This window comes from Xiphophorus hellerii, chromosome 9, assembly GCF_003331165.1.
Source record: "Xiphophorus hellerii strain 12219 chromosome 9, Xiphophorus_hellerii-4.1, whole genome shotgun sequence".
NCBI classification, from domain to species: Eukaryota; Metazoa; Chordata; class Actinopteri; order Cyprinodontiformes; family Poeciliidae; genus Xiphophorus; species Xiphophorus hellerii.
In genome coordinates, this window is record NC_045680.1 from 24,197,306 (window position 1) to 24,215,862 (window position 18,557).

The 18,557-nt window shown below is 40.2% G+C and overlaps 1 protein-coding gene across 1 annotated transcript in view; it reads left to right on the forward strand.

Annotated features, from left to right (window-relative positions):
* The first annotated feature begins 1,304 nt into the window (after positions 1-1,304).
* oca2 (oculocutaneous albinism II) overlaps positions 1,305-18,557 on the forward strand; it is a 50,608-nt gene continuing 33,355 nt past the window's right edge. Inside the window, exons 1-10 of the mRNA XM_032572273.1 lie at positions 1,305-1,588; positions 4,602-4,836; positions 9,914-10,015; positions 10,772-10,963; positions 11,115-11,172; positions 12,182-12,254; positions 12,661-12,818; positions 13,330-13,412; positions 14,300-14,453; positions 18,290-18,361. Of these exons, the coding sequence (XP_032428164.1) occupies positions 4,610-4,836; positions 9,914-10,015; positions 10,772-10,963; positions 11,115-11,172; positions 12,182-12,254; positions 12,661-12,818; positions 13,330-13,412; positions 14,300-14,453; positions 18,290-18,361 (1,119 nt within the window). The 5' untranslated portion in view covers positions 1,305-1,588; positions 4,602-4,609. The remainder of the gene's footprint in view (positions 1,589-4,601; positions 4,837-9,913; positions 10,016-10,771; positions 10,964-11,114; positions 11,173-12,181; positions 12,255-12,660; positions 12,819-13,329; positions 13,413-14,299; positions 14,454-18,289; positions 18,362-18,557) is intronic.

The window sequence follows — 18,557 nt, forward strand, 5'->3', positions numbered from 1 at the left end:
TTAGGTGGAATTGCCCTTTAGCCATTTCCCAAATTGGAAGCAGCAATTGGAAACCAACTTCAGCTTCATTCAAGCAAGAGGGGCTAACATACAGTTCTCTTAATGTTAATGATCAAATGCTCTCATAAATGATGGTGGCGTTGGCTGTAGGAGTTTGCTTTGCAATCGGTGGATCGCCAGATCGATGCCTGGTCTACTGCTGAGATTTCAGTTTGGTGTATTAAAGGCATTATTAAAAAAGAAACCAAAATATCACACCAGCATTCTGTTCTTTGTAAAAAATTATTTTGCAGTCTTGTTTACGCTTTTACATTGTAGATCTAAACATCAGCAAAATTTGTAATTTTGGCTGATTGCTACTGTTAAGTTTAGGGTAATTAACTGCTGGCAATATTACAATTTTTTAAGAACTTTACAATTACTTATATTTTTACACTATATTTCTGTATTTTCTACATTCGTGACTGTCACAATTATTTAGGATATATGTTTATTCAGTTATGATAATGCCATGTATTTTCTACGGCAGTATAATGCTGTGAATATTCTGGTCAGTAACTGCTGGCATTTTACAATTTTTTACCGTAAATTTACTGACTTTCTTTGCAGTTTCGACTTACGGTAGTTCCATGTAATTTCTACGGTAATGCAATGTTTTTGGATACGACGGTCAAAAACTGTTGGTTTTTTACAGTTTTTTACCGTAAATTTACTGACTTTCTTTGCAGTTTCGACTTACGGTAGTTCCATGTAATTTCTACGGTAATGCAATGTTTTTGGATACGACGGTCAAAAACTGTTGGTTTTTTACAGTTTTTTACCGTAAATTTACTGACTTTTTTTACAGTGTAGACTTAAAACAAGCTTCTTCTGAGAAGTTACTTGTTGCGGTGTGTAGAAGCCGGCCCTTTTAACTGCAAAAACACAAAATCTTACTGAATATTTTTGACTAGTTTACCAGTGCAAACATCTTAATACACTTTGAATTAAGACAAAACTAACTCCAAAGTAACTTTTCAACAAGACACAAGAGCTCGTTTTAAGGCAATCAGTCCATAATATTGATAAAAAAAATTAAATAAAGCACCAGTTCCACTGGTAGATTACTTCACTGATGAGACATTTTCCCAAAGTTTTAAGAGAAATAATCATTCAAGTGATCTAGTACTTTTTACTACTAGTTTCCTGAGTGGAAAGTTTCCTTTTAAAGCCACTTAGACTCTGCACCACCCACTCCCACTCGGCCCCCCTCCCCGGGCCCCTCCCCGGCCCCACCGCCCTCAGAGCTTTCAGGAGCGTCGCCCTCTTTCGCTGGGGAGAGCGCAGGAGAGAAGAAACTCCTCACCTTCTCTTGTTTTCAACCACGCCTCTGTGCTCCGACGTTACTGCAGCCTCCTCATCCCACCCCCAGCAAAAAAGAAGAAGAAAAAAAAAGTATTAATCAAACAAAAAGTTGAAAATAATTTGGATTACTGAAAAGTAAAGTTTTGCAGCAGATTTTTTTTTTTAATTCAGATCCAACACATCGTTCCTACCTGCGCCTTCAACATCATCCAGAGCGACTTTTTTTTTTTGTGCATCTCTCAAGGTAAGTTCGTCTGTTTTACTTCATCAGCGGCGTCAAAAATCTGAGTTAACCTTAAACGCAGAGAAATACCTTTACAACTTTGAATAAATGACTCTTTCCACCATGCGTCAAGTTAGTTTCGGTTTAACAAATGACATCCATCGTTTTGCAGAGCACTGCTGACAGATTATGGAGCAGGAACCTGCCGATTAGTCCCGCTCAGGTTCAGTTCGCTTTCAGCCTGCAATCTTTAATTGCTGTGAACCGAGCTGGAAAAACAGAAAAGAAAGCAGTTTGTGTTTTTTGACATCACCCAGGGCCTGCGGGGCCTGCGGCACCCGGCGCCCAACAAGCCCGTCATTGTCCTCGGGGGACGACGGAGCGCTTCCCGCGTTGCATGAGGCTGGACTGACACCAGGAGCTGCTTCCAGGAACAGTCAAATCTGACATCCTGAACGTGTTTATTTTTGATTGTTTGGATAATTGAGAGAAATGAATGTGAAGGTTGTTTTAGTTGGGATCTTCGCTTGCTCTAATCCAGCTGTATTATCTTTTTTTTTTTTACAGTACTTTCAGCTCGCTACTTAAAAAGCCTAAATGTCATGTGAATCCCTGCTGCCTTTCACATGAGCATTAATCCTGCTGGTTTCATGTGGCCTTTGTTCTTTTCATTCTCTGAACTTCACTCTTTATTTTCCGCCATAACTCCTTTTCCCCTGTTTTATTTGTGAGCGTGAATCTACCTAACAAGGCCGAGATCTCGCGCTGCTGCACACACTTTATGCACATTTCCCCTAAAATTCTAACTTTTTCTTTAAAGAAGTTGGAATAAAACCCAGTGTCGTCAGCTCCCGACATTAAGAGCTTTGAACTTTTGTCACGTTACATTCACAAACTTCGTTAACCTCTATTTTTATTTCACGTACCAAACGACCACAAAGCTGCTGTGAGTTAGAAGGAAAATGATGCTTGATTTGAAAAAAGAAAAAGAAAAAAAGTGCAGCATTGAGATTCAGTGGTGGTGTCAGCATCATGCTGTGGGGAGGCTTTTCTTCAGTTGAGTCAGGGAAGCGGCTCAGTCCGATTGAACTGACTGAATCTACGCAACTGGATTAGACTTTAACTAGGCCATTTTCACACATGAAAATGCTCTGATCTACTGTACATCAGTGCTTTACAACCTTTTTGCCTCGTGTGCCACATTATAAAAAACAAACAAACCATAAAATCCCAATAATAAACAGTGAATATGTGAATGAAACAAGGTAGTCAGAAAAAAATGACAAAAATAAAAGCATCTAAATGACTGTAGCGCTGAAACAAAGAAGACGTGTAAGACTTTTTAAAAGAAAGGAAGGCAGTTTATTAAATGTTCACGGGTTGGTTGTTTTCTGTTTTGTTGATTTATAATTTCTAGGCTTTATTTTCATCCACAAGAGCAAAATATGAGTCGGTCTTTCCTCTTGCTGCATTGAGACAAGTTTGATAATTGAGCGCTCCTAAATCTGCTGGGTCTACATCGTCCTGTTTATTGCCTCGATTTCATTAGTTAATGAAAAACAAAAACGTTTTGCGTTGCAGCAACATATTTAACATTTTCAGAGGACAATTAATTTGTCATTAAAAATGTTCCTAAAAAGTTTTAAAAAGCGTCTCTCTGCATCATGTTCGTGTTCACGGATCATTTGTGCCGACAGGCCAAATTTGTTACTTTTCAGATTTTTATTTGTTGAAATTTCTTTGCAGACCAAACCTTCAGTTTCGTGAATATGCATTACTTTGTGTTGGGCAAGGACACTTTTTCCATGACAAAATGTGGAAACGCTTCAATAGATAGGAGTGCACCAATATTACCAAAATTACCTAGCAATTATTCCTGGCACATCGAGTTCGGCTTAGTGCCAAGAAATGAAAATGTAATTGTAGATTTGAAGAGGAATCTTTTCAGGCGGAAACGCTCCCGGCCTTCGTCGTCTTCATTCATGCAGTGGATCACATGACTTCTGGCAGTGAAGCTGCAGCAGTGTAGCACCTGACTGCAGAATCTTCTTACTCCACGAAGCCTTCAGGGCCTCTCCTCATTGTTTCTTGTTATTCTGGCCTGCGCTGTTTCTAGTTAAATCATGCAACTCTGTTGGAGTCACTGGAAAAGAGGGACTGACTGTAGCAGCAATCAGTGGCTTTGTTCTTCTTGGATAAGTCAGTCAGTGTCCGGCAGACTTTACGACGGTATTCATGCCTCGCAGCGTTTAAAATATGTTGTTGCATGACAGAATTAAACTTCAGTGCATTTTACTGGGTTGGATGCTAACCAGGGCTGTAGCGAATCACTAATCTCATGATACAATATGATATGCGATATTCCTCTCACGATACGATATATATCACGATATTCAGCAAACGATATGATTCAATACATTTTAAAGGTTTTCTGAAAGATTTCAGAGGGACAGAGTGAGTGTGACTGTTCCATAGACTTGGATTGAATTAATTGAACTGATGGTGTAATAAATGTTGCTTTTGTTATACATTTGCTTTGTTTAAATGTTAATTGTGTGGCTTTGTGTATCTGGTGATGCAGAAAAGAAACCTTTTTTGTCTTATTCACTTGTACTAGATAATGTAATTTATCTATTTCATTTCATCATTTAACTGTAACTGTTTCCTTACATGTCATTTTTAATGTACATGTGCAATTGGGTAAAAATGTAATGTGTGATAGCTGTCATTTAATTCATGTGTATTTGACATATAAACTCAAAGTAGGTTATATTGTATCAATACTTGCGGATGAAAAAATTATACTTTCTGAGGAAAAAAAATATCGTAGAATTGCTAACATTACACAGCCCTAGTCCTGACTAGGTGAGCTTGTTAAAAACATCTTTAAAAACATTTTTTAAAAGATGCCTCGTTTTCCTTTTTGTCGCAAATCTGTTCAGTTCTTTTGTTATGACATAAGTTAGCCACATCGACTGAAGGAGCTGCATTTTTCATCAGGTAAAACGGAGATAACCTATTCTCTTCTCCTCAGGCCTCAGAATGTATCTGGAGAACAAAAGCAACCTGGAGATTGAAATGTCTCAGACTTCGGCCGCGGGCCATCAGGGCAGGAGCGGCCTCAGGTCGCCGGAGGCCGTGCCGGGGAACTTTGGGGAGCTGCGTCTGCTTCAGGGGATCTCAGAGAGAGGAGACACCCAGAAGCTGCAGCCTGCAGGACAGTGCGTCATCCATGCTGAGGACCTGGTTCCGGTTCGGCAAGAGAACGGGTACGTGGCTGCACCACTTTCTGCTCCCTCTCGGCTGGCAGCTGGCGTAAACACTGGCCCTTTCATGCATAGCGGCCAGTACAGTGGACAGTTATCGAAAAGACAATTTCTTGTGTTTCTTGTGGATTTTTATGTTATAAATGCACACAGACCACTGAAGTGAACACCAGTGCATCGTACAATACACTGCCAACCACTGGCCATCCACTGAAATTGCAAGAATATTTTTTGCTAAATCCAATATGGCAGTCAGACGAAAAAGCAACTCAGGAATATCCAGCTCCTCCTTCCACATCAAGTATCCCCTAAAGACTAATACCAGTGATTTATTTTCCAAATAACAACTTTGTATTTGGAGAAAATTACAACTCCAGAAAAATTTGTAAAAACTTTTTTTACAATTTTTTTTCCCTACCTTTTTTTTATGCCTCAAGAAAATCAGAAACACTTAAAAAAAAAAATCCTGACATAAAGGATCATAATTGATGCATGAAAGGGCTAATTTAACATTTCAGATCTGAGTCAAACCTGGTTCTCTTATTTGTGGTACTTGTGGGCATAGAGAGATTCCCAGTTTTTTGATATCTTTTTCGTTTCTCAGCTGAAAGGAATGCGTTCATTTTTAAAGTCCCGTCACTCCGAAGCCTCGGCCACGTTGACTGTTTTTACAGATTTCATCACAGATCCCTGTTTAAGGTAGAACCCTCTAGTCGAAATTGTACAAGTTTAAGTTGTACAATCCCCTTAAATGTTTAAGGGGATGATCAAATGTTCCACAAATCTTTAGAAACGGTGAACAAAACCCTTTAATTTAGCCCTGGGTTCAGCGTTATCATCGAGTCTTAGTGCCACGCCTTATTTTTCTAAAGCATACAACATGAGAGGTCACAATCCCCATTGATGCTAACAATAAAATATATTTTTTTGTTTCCTGGAACCCCAGAGCCACTCCATGATGGAGGGACGCTCTGAGTGGGGAGCCATATTATCAAAATAACTCTTCAGTCTCAGTAGTGAATGCCAGGAGAATTTACTATCCTGATGTTATTGTTGTTTTCTGTGGGATTCAAAACAGAATAATAGCAAAAACCAGACCAAAGAAACCTGTTTATCTTTTGTTTGTATTAATAATACCTTTGTATTAAAAACCACGAGCCGAGCCCCTCTCTGAAGGAGCATGTTTCCTGCTCTCGTTTGCTTCATTCCTTGGAGAAAAAAGCTAACAAGATTAACGGCCTCTCTTTCTTCTCACTGGATTAGAGACGTAACAAGATTTCAAATCACACATGCAGAAAGACATTACAGTTCACCTCCTTCTAGGTCAAATGTAAATCTTTAAATCCCGCGGGGATGAGTGAACGTAAAAAAAGATAAAGAAAAAAAATTCAACATTCCTTGAGATCTTTGAACAATCACACAGACCGAAATGTGTGTGAAGGTGGGTTTCTATCCCAGGAAAACTCCCTGGGCGGAAAAGAGCTAATCTCAAGCCTGTGGCCGTGACGTTGTCGGGATTATGCTGAGGAATTTGTGAACTAATTCGAAGTACAAACGATATCAGTGTGTCTTCTCGACAGACAGGTGCATTTGAATCTTTATTATTTCAAATAATGAGATGCACTGGAATGTGCTTCAGCAGTCACGTTTTAACCAAATAAAAATGTCGCGCATGCAGAAATGTGAATTAGTCCTGGAGTCATTCAGAACAGGATAAGAGAATAAAAAAAATGGCAAAAAGTTAAATGACATCAGAATACAGACGCCTTTTTCGTGTTGACTACCCAAAGTTTCCTGTTTGAGGTGTAAAAGCAACAAAGGGTAGTGCTGGAAAATCATTTTCTTCTGAAAAGATGTCAGGTTATGGGTTAGGAAAGCACTGAAACATGACAGGAAAAAAGTCCTAAGGCTCAAAAAGGAGTAAGAGTGAACAGTGCTTGCAACTTTATATGATCAAATCCACCACGCTACACCAAACATCTATTTTTACAAACTCAGTTTATGTGCAAAAAACTGCCTAACAAGGAAAACAAGTAATTAACACATGGTGAACTTACAAGTTTGTTCTCAGTAACAATGAAAATATTCCTTCCCACGTGAAGGTTTTGAATTTTGACTAAATATAACACGACCGGAGCCAGACCTTGATGATGGCTGGCAAACAAACAGAACTTTGACAATCCACTGATATCATTTCTACAGTCAGACAAGGTGGTGGCAGCATCATGGTTTGGGTTTGGGAGATAAACTAGTGCAGACAGAAACATCTGGTGCATCATGTGACCTTGAAACAAAGAAATACTTTAGGAATCCTGAACAACTCAGGACAGCAGGAGATGTGGTAAAGTGAGCCTCCCTCCTGATCTTCATCATCAGCAATGTCTTATTCACCTTTCTTGTTAACTTCATTTTGCTTTGAATGCCTTCGTTAAACCTGCCCACCGTCAGCACATCTACTCCCTACAACTTCAGTGTTCCGCTTTCCTTTTTTTTTCAATCACAGGCTTCAATCATATCTTTGCTTTCACAGACGTCCATTTGTGTTTTTGCTAAACCAAACATCCGTCGCTCCAGATTCTCTTCCAAATGTTCCTCATCGGTTCACTAGAGGTCACATTATTGTCTAACTCCTCCAAACAGCATGTAAGAAACTTCCAAAGGACGAGTCAGACAAAAAACAAAAAAAAGTTTTCGAAATGAAATGCAACACTTAGTTTGTCCACGGCAAAGAACTCAGCAAATCAAGAAAATAACAAAACGCACAGAACCCTGAAAGCGCTGTGAACAATTTCAGCCGGCGCTCCTCTGGTAGCAGTTGTTCAGTCAGACTCACTTGGCAGGAAACAGTTGCTTGATTACATGTTTGTTTGTGTCTCCTGTCCAGTATTTGTTGTGCTTTTAGCTCCTGCTGGCTATTTGCTGTCGTCTTCTGGCTCCCGATTTGTTTCCGTGGAGCTCTGCAGAGGGACACAATACGAATCTGAAGCAAATCCTCTGATGTCGGTGGAACACGCAGACATTACCAGACCCACTGTTATTAAAGTGAACCTGAAATTTGGAAGTTTTGCGGAGGAAGACCTGTTGTTGTCTGTCACAGGTGTTCAGTGAGATTATAGCTTTAAGAAACATTCAAAATCTGACCGTGATTCACTTCCTCTGACCTCCTTAGAGCAGCTCATTCTTTCACAAATGTTTTTTTGAAGCAGTCTTCATGGTTGGGTGTTGGATTTATTTGTGGAAGACTCAATAGGTTCCGTATATCTACGAGAAGTCATTTCCTCCAAACGAGCCGGGTGATTCTTTCCAATTTCACTCTTCTGTTCTTCTGTCCGGCCATAATCTGCTCTTAAACGCTTCATTAAAGCTCAGTCTCTCTGCTGAGACTCACTTTGCCGGAGTTGGACTGGGACATCCGAGTTGAGGAAACATTTGTAGACTTTTGCTAAATCTCTCTGTAGTTGTGTAAGCGTGTCGGCGGGAGATTAATGGGGCCGACCTAGCCAAATGTAATCCAGTTCTCTATCCCACAACCTTCAAACACAAAGGACCGTAGTGTCTGGAGAGCAGTCGGTAACGCCTACCGGATTGGATGCCAACAACATAAGCAGGGCGGATAAATGTAACTAAATGTCAGGTTTAAACTTCTTAATGTAACATCAAACAATCACCAAAATACATTTGTGGAACTAAAAATACAGTAGAAAATGTTTAGAGACTAGAACAAGTGGATGTTAACCAACCTCAACGAACACTGTCCTAATTCCTATGACGTTCAGCTGTTGTCGTTTAATAAGAAGAGTTGGATAAAAACTTGACATACTTTATTTAAAAATGTTAAATTTCACACTTTACAATTTCAAAAATTTGTGAATGCGTAAATTTCAACTTTACACAATTGAACACCTTACAATTTAGTATCAGTGATTCTAGATTGAGGCAAATATGTATAGACTGGTCATAGCACCTGTTACTGGGTAGGATATGTTAGGCAACAAATGAACAAATCACTGTAAAATGAGGATAAGAGGCTAAGACTCATAGATGCATATAAATCAAACTTGTATAATGTGTTTTTCTCTTTAGTAAGTTTACATATGCTACCCCCGTCAATCCAACAGGTGATCTACTGTAGATCAGACTGGATCGGAAACGACTTTATTCACCAAGCTTGTGAGCACAAAGGAAGGATTTGAGTTTGGTTCCACTTTGCTCTCAATGAAGAAAGTTTTTTATTTCTTGTAAATATGGATACATATATATACAGTGTTTTTACCAAACAGGACGACATGGTTGAATTAGTGCTGGTTTTATAAAAAAATGCGAGCACTGATCTGCAGGTGAAAGTTTAATCAGTTTGTGTCCAGGATGTGTGTGGTCTGCAGAGAGGTTAGCTGCCCTGTTCCCGACCCTTTACCAGTAAAGGTTCTGGACGGAGGGAAGGTCAAAGCTCAAACTGCCGAAGATATATATTATTTTCTATTAATTTGTTACATGTGGGGTGGCAGAGGTGTGGACCATCGAGGGTATCCATGGTGACCACGGTCATTGTCCAAAAGCGCCAACAACAGGCATGTGAGAACCAGAACTTACCGCAGGACAGAAAGTGGCTGAGTCTGATAAACCGCATTTTCTTTTACATTTCAGGAACGGCAGGGAGTGTGTGAGTGTGTCTCTTTCATTGTTTTGGCACTAATAGAAGAAGGCAGGCTAGGTGTGGGATAATGTCGGCCATGTTTGGCTTGGGAACCTCGGAAATCTTCCATTTGCCAAGATGTTACATCTTTTCAAGCATCTACCTGCTTTGTTGTACCAGGCAACTGCCAGCATCTCCAACATACAATTTAAGTGTTGAGATCAGACAGGCATTTTAAATAATCCTATTAAACAAATAGTAGATATTGTAATAGTGTGTGAGGTTGTGATAGTCCACCAGGTTACGAACCAACTGTTTTCTGATCTAACAAGGTGTTTCTTTGGCGTTAAGCCACTAGCTGACAACCAGAGTTTGTTCTGTGCCGTTTATGTCAGCTCAACTGTATTTCAGGGTATTTCAGCTCACAGTGCCCTTTTTCTTTATTAGTTTCAGGAACAACTTCAACGCTGTCAACTTTCTCAGAGGAAAAGCCAATTCAGCCAACCTTACAGAACGGTCGCCTCTGCTGCGATTCTCCCAAGATGACAGGTGAGCGGTTCATCTGCCTTTTGATTTTGGATGTTTACCTGAGGGTTAAGATTTCTGCATATTAACCCTACATGCATTTTTATGTGACATCAGTAGCAGCGGAGAAAGCCGTAGTAAATTAAGAAATCCCACACGTACGCAGGGAGAACCAGCATATCCCAAACGTCTTGTGAAAGGTTCAGCAACATCAACTTTTACTACGCCAGCAAGCCGACTTATTAGGACCCAGCTTTGTTTTTTCCACTCACCATCATCAGAATGCAGTGTTATAACCCTGGGGAACTGTTGGAAGTGAAGGCACAGCTTTCATCGTGAAGACAACCCAATAGGTTTTGACCAAATACCTTATTTTTTTGGCAACAGAGAGATAGTCCAAGCTCATCTCCAAGTCAGCCATTGAATTCCTTTACCAAAAAATGTCTCCAGACCTAAATCGGACATTAAATGTGTGGCGCTGTGAACAGGAGATGTCAAATCATGAGGAAGAGTCCAAACTGCGCAGGTTTAATGCAGAAATTGAAGCAAAAAGTGCATCAAAAGGCACAATTATATAATCACGTTATCGCAGCGTTTTGTTTTAAACTTCCTTCTCTCTATATATATACATCTGTACTGTATATTAGTTATAGTTGTACATTTTACATGACAAATACTCGGCATTTTAAAAATTGTGATCCCAAAACTGTCCTTTTCATGTCTCTGGGACTGAACGTTTGGTGACTCATAGTGACTGGTATGGGCTTATTGTTCTTTAAGTATTACGTACATGACAGTACATGAGCCCAGCTTCGTTGGAGTAGAGGAGCCATGGGACAACTGCTGCATGGACACAGAGAGACGTTACCGCCTGGGCAGCGAGGTGGCCGGCCTGTCGCGCTCCAACTCCTCAGAAAAGTACGAGACACTGGAAAACCTGAACCGCGGCTTCAGACTCACCAGCAGTATAAAGTACGACTCCCCGTCTCTTCTTACATCATTTATTATTCTGACACATCATACATGTACATTATGAAGTAAAATCTACAGGGTTCGAAGCCACTAACATACAGCAAGCTTACACATAATTTTTTTCTGTGTCCTGTCTTTGTTTTCTCTCCAGATGCTGCCTCAGAGTGTCCAAGGTTGTGGCTATGTTTGCGATTGTTGTTCTCTCCAGTGTAAGTTAGCTACAAAAAAAAAATATATATATATATCAAGGAGACTAAAGCAGCAAACTGTAAACAAATGTTATGTAATCTTTTGAGACATTCAGCTCTTATTTGCTTGTATTTTAAAAAGTTTCATTGAAATCATTCCATTGCTTGAGATCTACAGCTAGTCCTGGGAGATAATCAGCCCAGCATAGCACGGTCACTGAAGGGTGATTCGAATCTCTTCAAAAACACTTTGGTTTTAGAAAGGCCATGTGATTGACTTGAAGCAGCCGATCAATTGGTTAAGAACAAACCTTAATAAACTCTTGCTTTGAATAAACTTCTTGTTTCTCTTAAAACACATCCTTTGTAGCTATGAGGTAGCCTTGCTTGACACTTCTGACTCATATCTGTGGAAAATGAGAAATTAGCCATGATCCCTGTTCCCATGTTGTAACATCAAAGGCTCCCTTCACACCAGACTGGGACCTTACCGAACTATTTAAAATCCACCAGAGTGTGGGTTGAGGTCTTTTGGGGAGCACAAAGAAGGCAGTGATGTACTCTCCATTACAAGTGATGGAGCAAAAAAAGTGTGTGTGTCTTGACTGCAGTGTGGAAGAGTCTGGTAGCAGTGTAATCTCATCAATTTGTCGTCATGACAAGGGCATGTTTTACATCCGGTTTCTAGAGCGAGGCTCTATGACTTCAGTCCTCAAGGGACCTCTAGACGTGTCTCTGGTTCAACGCACCTGAGTCAAATAACCAGGTCACTAGCAGGAGTCTGGAGGACTGCACTGCAAATGAAAAACTGAGGAGGGGATTCAGTCGTTTTATTCAGGTGTGCTGGACCGGACGCACATCTAAAGGTTGCAGGACACCGGCCCTTGCACACTGGAGTTAACGATCCGTTAGATATTTGGTGTGAGTGGTCACATTTCACAATATCTATTAACTCAGTTAAAATAACTTGCAATTTCCAGCAATTTTTTGTGACTGACTCGTGCTACTGATTGTTTTCATCTGGTCTCAGCTGTTCTTCAGTATGTACCCGGATCGGGACAACCCCTGGAGGATGCTGGCCGTCTCTCCCACAGACAGCTTCTGTATCCTTTCTGCTGTTCAGTAGACGCTTTTTGTAAAGGACATTTTTGGCTATAGTGATCTTTATTTGACAGTGAATTGACAGGAAATTGGGTTGTGAGAGAAGGGGGACGGCAATATGGGCAGGACTTGAACTTGTGGCGGCCACTTAGGCCTCCGTACATCGGTCACGCGCTCTAACCCTCCACCATCGCCGTGGCCCTATGTGCTGTAGACACTTGCTGCTGTTACGTTCTTCAGTCAGAAAGAAATAAGCATGTCAAATATCGAACAGAACTTTATAAAACCGCCAGTGAAAAGGACAAGCGTGGCACTCAGCACACGGGCATGGTGGATATTTTCATCCTGCAAAGGATTTACTGTCAGCAAAGTGTCTGCATTTTTCTCTTGACGGTGCCCGTCTCTCAGCCATGAACGTGACAGACTTTCGGGATAACGCCTTGCTGAAGTTACAAGTGGCGGGGCCTTTTGCAGGAAGGGCTGTGGACTCCGCCTCCCAGGAGTTCATCCTGATCCAGGTGGAGCAGGCCGAGGAGACGGGGCAGCGGAGGAGGAGGACTCAGCAGGTCAGAGTGGCCATATTGGCAATATTCATTTATGTCATTTGAAAATGTTATCTACTAAACTTTGGTTTCATTACTATCTGAACTTATCCAGTTCTTCTAAATTAACACTGAACTCCCATCTGTTTAGAGTTGCCTTTGATGACACATTGATCAATTTGATGCATATTTGTGATTTTGATGATGACATTTGACAAAATGTAATATTTATTGTTCGTTTCATAATTGGTCACCGTATGACGTTTTTATTATGTAAAGCACTTTGAACTGCGCTGCTGCTGAAATGTCCTGTACAAATAATCTTGACTTGTGATTTATGTTCTGTCTTGGTTTCAGTTATGGTTATGAGCTCTGTGTAATGTTATATTACACACAGCTTTCACAGTTGGTCCTGTAAATATTACTATGCTTTTATCCTTGACCATAAAAAAATATGTATTGAACTGCTGAATTGGATAAATCAAATTTTTCCACAACATTTATGATCATGATTTGTTCTGCTGCTTGTTACCAGGTGACTCATAACTGGACCATTCCCCTCCATCCTGAACGGAGTGACCAGAAGGTGTCAACAAGAACCTTTGAGATGCTCAGCAGGTAATCAGAAGATTTAATGTGGATTGAAAAAGCTTTCACACAACTCCGCAATAGAAAACAAAGTACACGGTGTCCCGACTTGTACTTATTTGCTTTCCCAGATGAGCCAATAGGAGTCTCTCTAACCTTATGCGAGACGTCATGGCGATGAGTCTGTACTCTCGTAAATAGAGAAAACCTGTGCAGAACTTTCCTTTGTACTGCAACAAGGCAGGATGTCTTCCACGGCACTGGAACCTTTTCCTGAGTCAAACTAGAGCTGAAGAGCTGGTCTGGGGCCGGCTCTCAGCCTGTGAGCGGGTGAGGGCTGATGGGAAGATGGACGGAGCTGAACACGGAGCAATCTTTAAGACGGGAGTGGAGTTCAGCTGTTCTGACCTTAAGCCGAAGTAGAATTTGTGGCAAGATAAGAAAAATGATATTTGTGGCCGTCCTTCATTCACTCTGATAGAACTTGACCTGCTTTGTTGAAGAAGAATTAGCAAGAATTTTATTCTTGAAATGTATAAAGGATGTTTTACACAGTATTGACTCAAAGGAGCTGGATACTCATTACACTTTTCAGATTTTATTTGTGAGAAATTCCACAGACGTGTCACGTTTTCTCCAGGAAACGATGCGCTGCTTTGTGTTCGCCGATTACATAAAATTCAAATGAAACTCACTGACACTTTCAGAGCACTATGTTCTAACATTTTAACGCTCCTCTTTCCAGACAGGCTATCTTTAACATGACAATAATGACTTTTATGTTCCTTTTAAGAAATTGCTGTATATTTTCACCCGACCTTGAAGAAAAGCCTGCAGCCACATTTATGGAAACATGCAATGAAAGAGAATGATCCTCCATTTTCTTTGCTGCTGTGCCGTTTCATTTCCGCACCTAGTGACCCCATCGTCATCACGATTCAGGCCTCCCTGCAGGATAACGACGTGGTGCCTCTGTCCATGACCCACCAATCGCTCTACGTTACGAAGGAGACGCAGGTGGCTATAGCGGGAATCATCCTGGCCGGGGTCTATGTTCTCATCATCTTTGAGGTAAATGGCCTGCTATGCTGCCAGTGATGAACAGGTTTTTCTCCTCTGTCTGTGGCACAGTTTGCAGAATGACATCCTAAAGTATTTAGAAGACACAAGACGTTGTCACAGGACCGACAGGAACACACCTGTGCTTCTGTCTGGAGAGACATTTACTGGTTTTTATGTGTTCCCAATCAACAATTTATCTAAAATGCAAAATGTATATATTTTTTTTACAGTTTCGGCTTAATTACTGCTTATGTTTTTTTTTTTTTTTGCAAAAGTCCTTCTTCTGAGTCTGTATACTCCAGTTGACAATTTATAGATTACTAAAATAACCGGTTAATCACCATTAATCGGGTTAATCGCGATTAATCCAATTACAATCACTTCAGCCCTAATCAGTTTCATTATGTGTTATGTGAAGATTTAACTTTACTAAGTAATGATGTACAACAAAGTAGCAAAATTTAAAAACAAAATCTCTGGCATTTTGCTCCGTTAGGTGGGAAAACGAGTTTGATTTTGCAGAAAAGTCTGGCTTCAGCTTTAAATTACATGAACTAAAATAAAAGCTGGCATTCATGACGCTTTGATGCTTATGGAGTTTCATGTTGCTCCAGATATTTCCGTCATGCAGTTGTGGGCTTGTAGTCAACGACGCAGTCCTCAGAAACATTTCGGAAGCACTACTCGTCTCTAAAGGAGTTAATACGGCGTTAACACTCAGGCTGCGGCCATTTTCATTTTTAGCTTATTAGTCAAAAATAGCGAGGGAAGCTCTGTTGGTCACTTTATGCATGTCTGACTACAGTAAACACCAATGTGATTCATAGCAATTTAACAGCAGCAAAGAACTGATTACAAGTGGATGTTTGTTGTCGTTTTGGAGAACTGTGTGAGAGATCAGCTCCCCCTACTGATGACTTAGTTACTAAAGTTTTCTTTCTTTTATACACAAAGAAAAGAATAGATCACTGAAGCACAGAGGAACCTTTTTTAAGTAAAAAAAATAAAAAAAATTAGGTCTTCCACCAGTGTCCAGTAGCAGTTTTTTAAATGTATCATGTGGCTTTTTGCCCAGGGCAGCACAACCATGAGAGGCAACGGGACAAAAAGAAAGTTAAAGTTACGTCAGTTTTACTCACTCTGAATGCTCAGCTGGTTAGCATGGCCACCCATGATGGCGGATAAACAGTTTCTCTGTAGCTGTAAGTGGTTTCTTCATCATTAGCACGCTGAGAAGCGAGTTCACGAGATTGATTGACAGCCCTAAGACCCGCCTCTTGGCTCTGATTGGTTGTTTTCGGTTGGGAGTGGTCCATGTCTTCATACCCAGCACCAGCTCAGGGAGGAGGCGGAGGAGACGGACCTTTTCACAGATTGTCTGTCTCATAGCAAACTGTTACGACATGGTGACAGTTTTAACAAATGTGTTAAAAAAAAGAAGTTTTAATCAAAAGTTGCATACTGCAGCTCTGAATGGGTGAAAACTCAACTCAATTACGCTGCACTAAACAGAGACTCTAATCAAAATTTGAGCTTTTTCAAATCTGTTTTTTTGTAAAAACAGAAACATTTTCAATGCTTTCTTCGTGTCAGTGAAAAGCAAAAACATATTCACTGGGCTATCATACAGTTATTAGAGGTAATGCTTCCCATAAATTACAAATTGGCAGCAAAATAATGTTTTCATTTTTGCAGGACATGCTTAGTCGGGAGGAGCAGCCATGCATGTTAGTATGTTGGGAAAGAGAAGATAACCTCTTGTTCACTTGTTTCCCACATGTACATCAGTCATTTTTTTTCTCTTCCCCTCCCCATTGTCAGTCCGCTTTTGGATTTAATTAAAACAAGGCCGTCTCCCTGATCCTGGCAGGGCGTGAACTCACACAGCTGTTCCGGGGAGAACAGGAAGAGGGAAGGAGTGGAAGATGACAGCGCGTTATGATCTGCACAGACGCCATCGGCGTTAATGACGCGTCCGCTGTCATTGAAAGTCTCTGCCTTTGTGCCGTGCAGATGGCTTCGCCGAGCCTCTGCTTTATCATCCCCATCAGGTCCCAGGTTTTGTCTTGGCCTGACACGAACGTCTTAATGAGAGAGCCCGCACTGCTTTGTCATTCGGGACATCACAAAAGGAATCCACCGGTGTTGGTAATTGGACACTAACTGGGTTCTCTATTAAAACATTCATGGAAGACCGACGTAAAGAGCCACATTTCCATTTTATCTGACGTGACAAGAGACAGAGAGAAGCTTTTGTTCTTCTTCTCCTCATTCATTATTTCAACAGATCTGTCCAGACAGACAGTTTTCAGACTGTCTATAGATTTTTATCATTAATAAAGCCTAATAAGGTTCATTTTAATTTGGAGTATTCAGGAGGATTCGGATTGAAGACTGTGAATATTACAGTAAAGATATTTAAAGTCTTTATAGAGGCAGTAATATCAATGTTAAAACATGTGTGCTATATTGATTTAAATTAAAATGATTTTTTTATGATATGTATGACAACAAGACACGTTTTTGCTGTTTTTGCATTGCGTTTATTTTGTGTCTTGAGGTTTTATTTTAGGTCAACACAGCAATTTAAAAGCAATCTGTTAGAAATCAGACATGGGGAACATTTTTCACTATTGTGCAAGTAAAAAAAAAGAAACCAGGAAGTAAAGCGGCAGATCTTTGTTTTTGAAAACACGATGGGGATTGTGTCGACGTTAAATGAGGAGATGGTTTAGTTTACTACTTTCCAGCCATTCTTCACTAGCTGTCTGCTTCATCGTCCGACGCATCCTGACGCTGTCAGAGGAAGATGACTTTGAGAAGTGACCTTCTGCTGCTTTTTGTCCTTGACAGCCACAAAATGACTGACTTTGATTAGATCCGGAAACTGTACAGGATTTCCTCGGTGTGAACTTGCTAAATGATCCTGAAGTAAATCAGTTCCTTCACTGAGGATGTCTAAAACACCGACTTAAAATATGTATGCAGTTTAATGAAAACTGATACAGTAAGGACAAAGGTAACTTTGGGTAGCCTTCCCCAAACACCCAACTGGTATCCAGTGCAATACAAATTACAAGATATTGCAAAAAACCCAAAAAACAGTAGCAGTTCTTAACCAAAATAGTTCCTCCTACGGAAATTTATTCTGGAAAAGACACTAACTGGTGTCCTATAACTTTACCAGAACAATTAAGAAATCATTTTTGACATGAATGTTTTTAAGATAAGAAGCCTTGTTTTCATGGTGTAATAATTAAGCTCAGGCCTGACTCATTAATCAATTATTATTTTCATCAATTCATCAATAAAGACTTCATAAATCTCAAATAATGCTTAAAACATGTTGCTGTGGACCAACATGTAACTTAACCCTTACTTACCCTAACTTACGTGGTTACTTACCCTAACCATGTAACCTTAACCCTATCAATAATCAGTTTACGTTTAATCAATTGTTTTAGGTTTCGATCAAGAAAGGTAAAAAAAAAAAACGTAAATAACTCTTTAATTCAAATATGAAGCTATGACTCATCCATTAAGATGCCAACTTCAGCAGACTTCACCAAACATGGTATGAAACTTTAGTTCCTGAAACTGATTAACCTGTTCAGATCATAAAGGAGAAGCCCATCACCCCACTGACTGTGAAATATTTCTGCAAACACGCAATGCAAAACTTTAAGACGGTTTATTTTTTAGCAATAAACATTTATTAGCAACTGCTCATTAAACCCAGCAACATTGTTGGGTAAGAAAGGTAAATTACCACTGTCTGAAATACGCATGTCGCTAAACCGTTAACGCTGTTCATGTCTTAAGGTGCGCATCTTTTCCATTTTCAGATTGTGCATCGCACTCTGGCTGCCATGTTGGGATCCTTAGCAGCTTTAGCAGCCCTGGCTATCATTGGTGACGTAAGTCTCTTAAAAGTCTTCAGATTAGCCACCTTGTTGAGGTAAAACTCAGCGAAACCCAAAATCTGCTTGGGAGATCTACAGCTGCTGGTCATTGAGTGGTTGTAAAGTAAAATATTTTCCACTTTGTCACTGGAAATAGAAATGCCGCAGAGCTCCAGCTTTTTTCTTGACATATTGTGATGCTGATCTGTGA